This window comes from Cebidichthys violaceus, unplaced genomic scaffold (assembly GCF_023349555.1).
Source record: "Cebidichthys violaceus isolate CVI_PGR_0920_01 unplaced genomic scaffold, fCebVio1.0.p SCAF_5, whole genome shotgun sequence".
NCBI classification, from domain to species: Eukaryota; Metazoa; Chordata; class Actinopteri; order Perciformes; family Stichaeidae; genus Cebidichthys; species Cebidichthys violaceus.
Window position 1 is genome coordinate 8,652,942 of NW_027176705.1, and position 11,000 is coordinate 8,663,941.

General features: G+C 38.3%; 1 protein-coding gene and 1 long non-coding RNA gene across 3 annotated transcripts; both read right to left on the reverse strand.

Annotated features, from left to right (window-relative positions):
- Positions 1-2,535: 2,535 nt before the first annotated feature.
- Positions 2,536-4,377, reverse strand: LOC137887789 (uncharacterized). Of its 2 annotated transcripts, XR_011105070.1 has the most exons (5): positions 4,307-4,377; positions 3,348-3,413; positions 3,203-3,236; positions 2,945-3,113; positions 2,536-2,828 (listed from the first exon to the last, which is right to left on the reverse strand). It is a non-coding gene; the product is annotated as an uncharacterized lncRNA (long non-coding RNA). The 2 variants fall into 2 exon arrangements; XR_011105069.1 differs by having other exon boundaries at positions 2,945-3,413.
- A 751-nt stretch (positions 4,378-5,128) lies between these two features.
- LOC137887673 (ammonium transporter Rh type C) lies at positions 5,129-10,690 on the reverse strand. The gene is made up of 11 exons (XM_068730817.1): positions 10,414-10,690; positions 9,264-9,456; positions 8,794-8,944; positions 8,553-8,700; positions 8,219-8,385; positions 7,996-8,133; positions 7,254-7,390; positions 6,943-7,067; positions 6,338-6,411; positions 6,144-6,217; positions 5,129-6,046 (listed from the first exon to the last, which is right to left on the reverse strand). Exons 1-11 carry the CDS (start codon positions 10,640-10,642, stop codon positions 6,013-6,015), a joined length of 1,470 nt encoding a protein of 489 aa, XP_068586918.1. The 5' UTR covers positions 10,643-10,690; the 3' UTR covers positions 5,129-6,012.
- Between the last annotated feature and the right edge of the window lie 310 nt (positions 10,691-11,000).

Sequence of the window (11,000 nt, forward strand, 5' to 3'; positions counted from 1 at the left end):
AGGCGACCAAAATGGTTACAATTAACTTTCATGAACTGAAAACACACTGTGAAAGGGTTAATGTTGTAAGACGAAAACACGGACGATGATGTGGTAGCGACGTGTCAATCACAAAGTAGCCACACAAAGTAAAAACTACAATACAATCAGACTTCTTTTTTTCCAACCAGAGGAGTCGCCCCCTGCTGGCTATTTGAGTTTAAGGTACTTCCACATTGGCTTCACTTTTCGGACTCAGATGTTGCCGCCTGGTATGACACCATGTAAATGCTGTGTGTGTCATTGTACTATAACAACACAGACTATAAGGTATTTGACCCCAGCTGAGTGTTAATAGATAACCCCTCAGTTAACTTACTTAAACCCATCAGGCCTTTTTAGAGACCTCTTCAGTCAATAAAGCTTCTACCACCAGCCAACCTGACGAGACCAGCACAAAGCATATGTCCACCCAGTGTATTGAGAGTTCATTAATGTCACAGTGAATGGTCAGGAAATGACCCTATTGACTGGCGTGTCCAGGCTTCATTACCATCAGAATAAAGGGAGCAGAAGGGCCAGAGCCCTGGAGGCAACAAGCAAGCCCATGATGACCTGAAGGAGCTGGAAGTCCAATTGGCTCACAGTTTAACCCTCTTAGACTCAAAACACTTTCAATCAAGTCAAATCAAAATGAAGCCAACTAATGATGTTTTAGAGATGAGGATATTTCTCCACTCGTTCAAGGAGCATCAATTCGGCAGCATTTAAACTTGCTACATGAGAGACCTTGAGTTGTCAGAGTCACATGACTTAAGGTGTCGCTGGTTGTGGAACTGCATTGGAAACAGTGTCAGAATTCACAAAAGGTAAATGTAGTCACTAATCTAACTTTATCTAAATCTAACTTCAAAAAAATATTTACAATTATCAGCTGGGTATAAAAAATGTCCTGTCATGCAAGGCTGTAATTAAGATGTGTGTTGTTTGTCAATAAGTCATACAAACATTATTTTAAATTCAAGAGACAACCTAAGACTAAAGATGTCTCAAGGTATATTTTTGAAAATGGAAATAACATAGAAAAATAATTGCTAGAATATTTATTTGATATATTTATTTGCAATGCCAAATTTTCACAGGAGCTGGAATGTATGTAGCATTCAGATGAGTTTATTCTGTAACAATTTACACACAAATACAGTTGCTGAACATGAATGGAAGGTTGGTCAGATGTTCGCTCCCGCTTGAAACAGCACATAAGATTCCCATATAGGTATTTTACTCTTATATCGTGATCGCATAGTGGTACACTGATCATATAAAAAGAGCAACACAAAGAAGAAATAAAAACATATTCTGGGCTTTGTAATCGTGAATTTCCATCAACAATAAATGCAATTATCTATAATGACAATAATCAATAATAACTCCTATCATATTATCTTCTTACAGTATAATAAAATATCCTGATTCTCCAAACAAAATGTTTGCTTTGCTGCCACCTTGTGGTGATAATGGAGTGTATAACAGACCTGTCGGCAACCTCCACTCAATCACGTCTGATAGTTTAACCAGCAAACTACATACACAGCAGTCAGTAGAGTTGTGGAGGGTATACACAACTATGTTTCTGGAAGCTTACAGTATACCCACCTATCAGCCAAAAAGCCATTGACCCATCTACCTAATAGTACTCCCACCTCCTCAACAACCCCTGAGTGCAACATAATACTCACCAGTTCAACAGGTAGCAATGGGGCGAACACACAACCACGGTCGCTCCACATGAATGGAAAGTGGGTCAGTTGTTCGGTCCAACTTGAACTAGACAGTAATGTTTCATATTAGTAGACCACACCCAGGTGAAAAATAAATATGCTAAATATATTTAATCTTAGCATACTTGAGTATACTCTAGTATACTTGAAGCCCTACTAATCATCAGTATACTTAAAGAGTGCTATTTTGGAACAACTTATTTTGTACTTAGTAGATTTTAGTTGTGATTAAATACTAGTTATGGACAATTTGAAATGTATTTAGTATATTTTTTTGTGCTAAATTGGAACAACTTAAAGTATACTTGGTACAATTTAAGTATATGACTATGTATTAATATACATGCTGATAGCCAACTTAAATTATACTTTTTTTGTGTTTTAAGTATATTTGAAATATATTAGTATTTTACAAATATGTAAATTACAATATTAATATATTTATATTGTGGTAATAGTATACCAAAAGTTATACTTTTGGCTTATTCCAATTACTAAGAAAGTACTTTCTTATTACTATGCTATATTACTTTGTACACTACATACTTTTACATCACAATATTATAAATGTATTACCAGTATCCTAAATGCTGAATGAACTTCCCAGATAGTAATCAAACACTTTATTGAAATTCAAATATATTCTTAATATATTATATTTATAATAGTACATTGCAAATACACTGCCAAGAATTGTACTATTTGCAAATATATAAAATGTACCAACATCATAAATCTAACAATTTGCAAATTAAAACTTTAAACACTTTCAAATAATTGTAATATAATGCATTTGAGAAATATAAGAAAAATATACTTAAGAAAGCAAAACATGTTCTGATTTAAGTTTACATGGTACATGTATTACTAAACAAAACAGAATGACCATGTTTCAGATTAAAACACAGAAGAACACTGAACCATCAAAAAGAATTGCACCGCTGCAGACTCTCACTCACTAAATAGAAACACAAACATGATCCACGTTATGTTCCTTTCTTTTGGTTGAACTGCTCGTTCACTTCCGTCTGATGGCCGCTCCTTTGTGAACACCAGGGCAGACGGCTCCTGGCAAAAAAGGGTCATGCGTGATCGATTAAACTGTCACTGTGCTGCCAGCCAAGGTGTGCTGTATATGAGAGAACCAATGGAACACAATATACAGTTGGAAGATCTCTACCTACCTATTATGAATTGATAGACATTATTCACATATGAATATGACAAGCCGGATCTTCCTTCCAGCTCCTCCTCTATTGCTGACGACCATCATTATGTTGCCTGTGTATTTGTCAAGCTGTGCCAGGAACGTGGCTTGACCAAAGTGGTTATACGCATGAATTCTGCATTTACCTGAAAAAAACAGTGAAAGAAATGTTTTATTGTTGTAGCTTGCAATGTTTAAGCAATTCATACCTACTTCCGACTGATTTTCCACACACCTTACATTCCCATACACCCATTCACATATTCTACCTAAAGGAGAAAAAAAACCAACAAGGTCAAGATAGAGCCAACATTTCTGCAGAAAACTATGGCTTAGTTCATATAGAACGTATCAATGCCATCATATGTCATGTTACTCACCTGCATTGAGAGGTTGTCTGGACAAGACGTGATCTACTTTGTTGATTCGGCCCCATAGTGTTGTACCTGAAAGTAATGGAAAATATTACAAGGTTAGTTTTCAACCAGAATGACAAATAACCAGCTGCAGAGGTGCGTCTGCCTGATCTTGCATTGTACATATTATATTGTATATTATTCCATATTTTGTTGTCAATACACCAAATCACATTCCCTGCATATGAAACTATAACATTAATTGGCAATAAATCGGATTTATTTGATTTATTTTTTCAGGCCACCGCAGTATAACGAGCCACTTATACTGTAATGTCAACCAACTGTGTAAACCTCTCTGCAGTTTAGCTCGTGCCGAACTCGAGCAGCAGGTGCAGCCGGTTAAGATGTAGGTAGCCTGTGTTAGCAAATGACGCAGCCTGAGCGGCATTAGCATAACCGGCTATAGCCTAGATAACCATTAGCAGCAGAAGGGCGTTCCGCCTCGGGGCATCGTGAAACGAAGCATAGTATCAGGCGCGGGTTGCGACAAGCCCCGCAGTGCACGACAACCAGCGTTGTTACCTTTCACGAGGTGTTTCTAGCTAGTGCTGAGCCAGATACCAAGTGCTAGCGAACCACGATGTGACTATAGCCACATGGTGGAAGTTAGCTGTTGACGCACGCAGCCTGAGCGGCAGCAGCCTGGTGAGCAGAGTGTTCTCTACCGAAGGTCCTCTGCTTTGGAAGCAACGTCGCGACGAAGCCAGACGTATTTCACAATCAGCGCAAATATGCTAACCGGCGCCAAAGCCGTTAGCTCGTGCTAACTCACATAGCAGGCCATTCGGCATCCTCGGACACGTGCTAACCTAAATTCACCAACCTCTCAAATATAATTGTCAAAAGAAACATATCTGTCTTCGTAAAACAAATACTTCTAAAATAACATGTTACTTAAGATGGCAAATGATTGGACTTACCTCATAACTTGGTCCTGCTCGGTCGGTCAGAATCTGATCAGAATGCCAAGTCCACGCTCAGTCACGTGTCACGTTGGTGAAGTGACGTTTCCTTACCAGAGCGTCACGTGATGATTCAGTCACATAAAGTTTACTTGATTTGCCTACATTCAGGTTATGCATATTTTCAGGTTATTGCATATTTACTTAATGTTTAAGTGTTTGAATGAATAAACTTTTGATTTTATACAATTCAGCTACATTTTACTTAAAAATATTATTATGTTGCTGCTGCTCAGGGCAGACACCCCTTGATTACAAATCTCCCTGTAGAGTCCAAGTGACAAAGACTCTGAAGACTTTATCATCACATGTCATTTGTTCACAATAAACAATTATCGTTTCTTTATCTGACTTGTCTCTCCTGATTGAACTATATTTTACTGTTGAAAAACTGTGTTCTTAAGGTTGGAGTCAAGGCTGGTTTACCAACGTGCCTCAGACCCTCAGGGGGCCCAAAGCAAGGATTCATCATGTGTCAATTAGTTTGTGGTAATTTCATCCCTTGAATTAATTTTAGTCACTAGTTTAAACTAATGTTTACAATCACATTCACGGGAGAGGAGATATGTGAAATGTGGTGTGAAATGAAATTGACCAACAATGCCGGAATGTGTTGAGGAGATATTGTGGGACACTAAGAGAAATATGAATGAAACAAACTTCCTGGGTTTAACGGTTTTGTTGGGCACATTATGATTAACATAAGTAATTTAACTATGACAGTATTGCATTTTAATCATAGGGGCTGAGCAAAAAAAGAAGAGAGTGTAAAGACAATGATATAAGGTTATTGTTTAATTCCAGTTACATGTGATTTATGAATGTGTACATACATCATGAAGACAACAAGCAGGTTGTCACATACAATCACATATAGTATATGGAGGTAGCCTAACATTCAACACTAACAGCAAAGAAATCGTTGAAAATTGTATCATAGCTACAGTAGTTACTAAAAGCTTCCACCTTAAGAACAAGCAAGTTATGAACATAATATGAAAGATTAAACCATATGTACACACAGCTTACAAAAACCTATACATAATTTTAAAGAAATAACTACAATATACAACTCAAAAATTGTCTAATTTGGCTGCACAAATACTTTTGATTATTCACTAATCACATTCATTTATACACCATTTTTCTAACAGAGTCTTCATCATTGAGAAATAAAATGGCAAACATTATTAATGACAACATTCATCAATTTTAAAAGGCATGATAAGAGCTTTATAGCTTTCTATGGTTATTAAAGGTAAAGATCTTCTGTGCATTATAACCATTTTACACAGCATTAACAAAGTGTCTTTGACTTCCCATTGTGCTGCTTGGATTCAGAGCCTGATATTTTACAGTCATTAAGCATCTGCAAATCATATGAAGATTCATCCAAAATGAAAGAGAAAGTAAATGTAGTTTAAAAATTCCTTCAAAATAAAACCAGGTTGGGAATAATGTTTCCATTCATAAGTTATTTGATTACCACCGTCATAATCTTAAATTTCCAATCATTCACAAATCTGTCAGGTGTAAAACGTGCGAGGCAAGAGTGGCAGAGGGCTGGTGTGTTCCTTTCTTTGTTTAAGTGCACATTTTTAAAGGTGGTTCCTGTTGTTTCACAACTGTATCAAGTTCAAAGTGATATGAGGGGCTTGATGTTTCTAACTTTGCTCCACAGAGAAGTTTGATTCGGTTCTGTCAGACAAAAAGAAAAAAAATCACGTTTAAAGAGATTTCAATCTTTTTAAATAGAAAAAGCACCAAATGACGTTGTCTGTGTGAGTGAACTTACATGTCTTGGTGCTTGTGTATCATGTGGTTGTTGTACTCCAAAACAGGAGGGATGCTCTCCTCATCCTCAGGAACCTGAAACAGACACAGGGGGTCAGATTATGAGCCAGATATTCATCTGAGTAATTTCATAGTCCTGTCTTTTCACTTAAAAAAGGACAAGACCACCATCTAGTGGTAGAAAAGCCCTCTTACCTCCCAGTAAACTTCATCATCATAGCAGTTGTCATCAGCCGGGTCACCCCAGATAGGGAACCTCAGAATGAGACCTTTGAAGACAGAAAAAAGCACTTAAACAAGATTTCTATCTTCAGTTTTAAGTTTTTCTTATGCAGTTTTTTAAAGTAGTTAAAACCCATTTTGTATTTAAGATAATACAATTTAGTCAGTGTAAAAATCCCAGGAAATGTGCATGTGACTATCCCTGAGCTGCTAAACAAGCACTTTAGGATTCAAGGAATGTTTTTTTTTAAGACGACATGCCAGAAGATTTAGCTCTCTAATCCTAGTAAATAACTAAATGTTTCCTAACTATAACACACAGAAACACTAACATTGACACAAACCCTTTTTACTTCAATTGACATCATTTTCTCATTCAGTTTTTCTTTCATATTTTTTCCCTTGGAGGAGTTTTCTTTCAATAAAGGTCTTTAAAAACAAAGTGTAAACAACCTTTTAGGTGCTAATAGATATGATAAGGTTACCTTAACATAATCATTGAAACAGAGTGCCTTGTATGGAAATATAACTGTTTGCCTTTGTCTGAAAGTAATACTAAACCCATTTGACATACTCACCAACAATCGCTCCTCCAACAAGTCCAAATGCAATAGCCACACATGTGCCAGCAGCCTGGAAGCCTCCCTGGGTTAATACCGATCTGTCTGCAAACTCTCCTTCAAAGTCAAATGTCTCGATCAACCTGGACAGAAAAATAAACTTTTTAATCCTACAAATGTTGGCTTAATCTGCATGATTAGATGAAAACAATGCCTGATGTCTGGGTGTGTGTTTCCATGTCACTTAGTGCTGAGTGAGTCAACAAAGATCAGGTTTTCTGTATTTCTAGTTATGTATGTCTGTGTGTGTCTGTGTGCAAGTCACTCACCCCTGCCTGCTATAGACCTCTTCAGTGGCGGCTGCAGCAACAATGGCGCCTACAAAGCCGCCGAGCATCCCTGGCACAGCATGCAGATTGTGGACACCACATGTATCCTGGAGCTTTAGGTATTTCTCCAAGAAGGGCTGAGAATAAGAAAAACAATCATACATTAATTACTGATGTGTAAATTGTACCTCCCCACATGGACTAAATGTATTTTCAAATCCTCTAAAATGCCATAGAATCTTTTTTTTTAAATGAATTACGGGTCATTTCTATGTAATTAAGGAATAAAAAATCCTCCTCAGGTTGTTAAAACCACAAATTCCAAGAATCCTCATTTTAAACTTTATCCAGGTCATGTGAAGTGTCTCATAACATCCATTTGAAAACACAGACATGCCTCCTCACAATAATTGTAGGCATAGTCATCAGCACCTGCTAACCCTTGAAGTGTGTCGTAACACCTTGCATAAGTTCACTGGACTGTTTTCATCTTACATTTAATTTTGAAAGTAGTCTGTACAGTGCCTGCTCCTTTAATGTGTCATCACTTCTCATAATCCTATTGTTTTCCTGTTATACAACCTACAACTGGTTTTATTTTACTCCTCCTTTTTAGGCTGCTTCCTTTTTAGTTTTTTTCATGCCACTTTTTCCTCTTTTTTAACTTTCCATCGGAGCCACAATACAGAATTCAAGATTTCTGTCAGAATAAAAGTTAGGAGGTGAAAGACTGCAGGCTTACCGTGACAAACAGGTAGCCAAAGGTGGAGATGATGCCACAGCAGAAACCCACAATTAGAGAACCATAAGGAGTGATCATGAACTCTGCTGCTGTTCCCATTGCAACGCCACCTGCCAGAGTGGCGTTCTGGATGTGCACCTGTCAGGTAAAACAGCACGTTAGTTATGAGAAATACATAAATGACAGGTTGCAGATTTGTTGTTTTTCAGTGACATAACATTACCATGTCCAGTTTTCCTCTTTTGTCAGACATGCTGGAGATGGCCACGGTGGTAAGCACAGAGGAGGCGAGGGCGATATAAGTGTTGATGGCTGTTCTGTGCTGTCCAGAGCCGTGGTCTGTGATTGCCGAGTTGAAACTGGGCCAATACATCCACAGGAACAGTGTACCTGTGAGGTAAGATACAGTCAATGAAACCACAGTTAGATTAACACATTTACAATCAAGTAAGCATGTTTTGACAATGATGAATGTAAAATATTAAAGATATTCCGAATGAACTACGTCCTAAAGAAAACACTGAAAGTTTTGAACTGTCAAAAATAAATCCCTTTACCAATCATAGCAAACACATCAGAGTGGTAGACAGATCCCCCGAGGCGTTTGCTTTGGTGTAGGTTTGGTCGATAGAGAACCCAGGAGATGGCCAAACCATAGTACCCTCCAAAGGCATGAATGACCATTGAGCCACCAGCATCTCTGCACTGTGTGAATAAATTGCAATGTTTGAGGGAATATTCTCACTCCTTGGACAATAATAAAGCTTCCTGTGGGATGATTGTGTTTGTAAGACTCACATGAAGGAGGTCGAGGATGATGTATTCCTCCACAGCAAACAGTGTGACACCAAACAAGGTGACAACCATCAGCTGGACAGGGCTTACTTTTCCCAGGAGGGCACCGTAGGCAATCAGAGAACTGGCAACGCAGAAGTCAGCGTTGATCAGACTGTGGGTAAAAAAGGAAAATAACAAGAAAAAAAATCTGAATTAGTGGAAACTTTAACAATCAAACAAGCAAATCTGCATTCAACAGATTGTACAGGGCTTTGCCATGCCATGAACGCTTTGTCTCAGGGACACCACGAGTCAAAATAAGTTTTGACATGGTGACAACTGTGACAAAAGAACCTGGAAACATGGTGAAACCTGTCTGTATATCTTTAAAAAAATGTGTTTGTTTGAGTGACATAACCTGCCCATACCTGCATCTGTCCAATTTAAATGATTGATGATGCATAAAATGCTGTTCCTATTGCATGCCTTACCTCTCTACTCCAATAGAGATCTTTCCAGTGGCGGGGTCGAGCGCGTGGAACCAGCCTTGCATGAGAAGAGCCCACTGCACACCAAAGGCAGCAATCATGAAGTTGAAGCCCACACCGCCAAAGCTGTAGCGTTTCAGGAAGGTCATGAGGAAACCAAATCCAACAAAGATCATGACATGGACGTCCTGGAAGCCTGGAGAGAGGAAAATAGACACATTTGTGTAATGGCATGAAATTAGCACATTAATTTTCTACTTTGAATTAACTTAGGGTCATTTAAATAAAATAATAAAATAAAATGATGTAAATTAAGTTTCTTGTTTCTGCAAGATACAAGATTGCCTCTCAACATGTCAGGGGTGGCTAACTGTGCTAACAACGCTAACAGTGCAACTACAGCAAAAGTGCTGACAGAGCTAACAGTGTTAGCATAAAGGGTGAAGCATGGGGGTGCTACGCTTCCACAACGATGCTGTCGGTCTGGACGGCTTTGTCAGCTGCAGAGCAACAGACATGAGCTAGCCAGTGGGGCGCACTCAAATGCATAAACATGCACGAAAAGCACCAGCCTGGTGTGTCAACAAAGCAAGGAGAAGCTCTGACAACAACAAGGGAGAATGACTTCATTCTCTGCTCAGGTAAACATTACTCCTCCATTATATCTTTACAAAGCAAATAGTTGTTTGCTGCTTTATTAATGCTCTGAATGTTAAATACAGCTTCTTCAATTTTGGATTGTATCAGTTTAAAATTATTGCTCTCTTTACGATATAATTGCAGATGGAGAAGCTTGAAGATTACATCAAACTGGAAATACAGGTGCTAGATTGCCAGAGGGTAAAAAGTAAGACAAGAAAAATGACAATTACATACAAGGAGAGGAACTCTCATAAAACCAAGTATCATAAGTTTGCCTTATATAATAATTCATGATGTTTTTATGAGCTCTGACATTTCAATGCAGCCGTTTACACAAAACAAAGAGGAAAAAAAAGCTGTAGGAAAAATGTTTAATTTTGTGGATCAATAAATTAAATAATGTTGGTGCATGGCTAACATCCCTGACACAGGATCATCAAAGCAAAACCTGCATATGCAACTCTTTGTTGCAAGATGAATTCCTTCACACACTGTCTACTGTTGTACTTACTGGGATATCTGAAGTAGAAGTCATTTTCGATATCGCTGGTGATGTTGTGACTTTCTTTGAACTCTATCCATTTTCGTACGTCTGATTCCTCATCATAGCGGATGAAAACTCCAAACAGTATAATCATAGCAATCTGCCAGACAAAGCAGACAGCCGGCAGACTAATACGAACATTGGTGTTCTTTTGCCGGCCGAAAAAATTTCCCAAGCATTCTAAACAGTTCCCCATGATGACAACTCTCTTCTAATGCTGCTCTGATCACTACTCAGCCAGGGCTCCTGCTCGGATGTGACTTCCAGCAACTTCTCAGCAGGTATATATATATTCATGCCTAAGGTCCTTTGGAGGGGGTGTTGTTCACTCACATACATGGGGTGGATACATCTTAGCAGGTAAACCACTCCCTACTGTACCAGCCCACTTGTCTTTCTATAACCAGGCCAAGCTGGATACACTCATTCTAGAACCAGCAGGAAATAAAGTAATCATTAATGCTTGATAAAAATGTTGCAGTACAGACTAACTTAATATGGCATCATTTAGTGACGTGGCAACGTCTAGCCATTAGTGCAACATGTTTTCATTT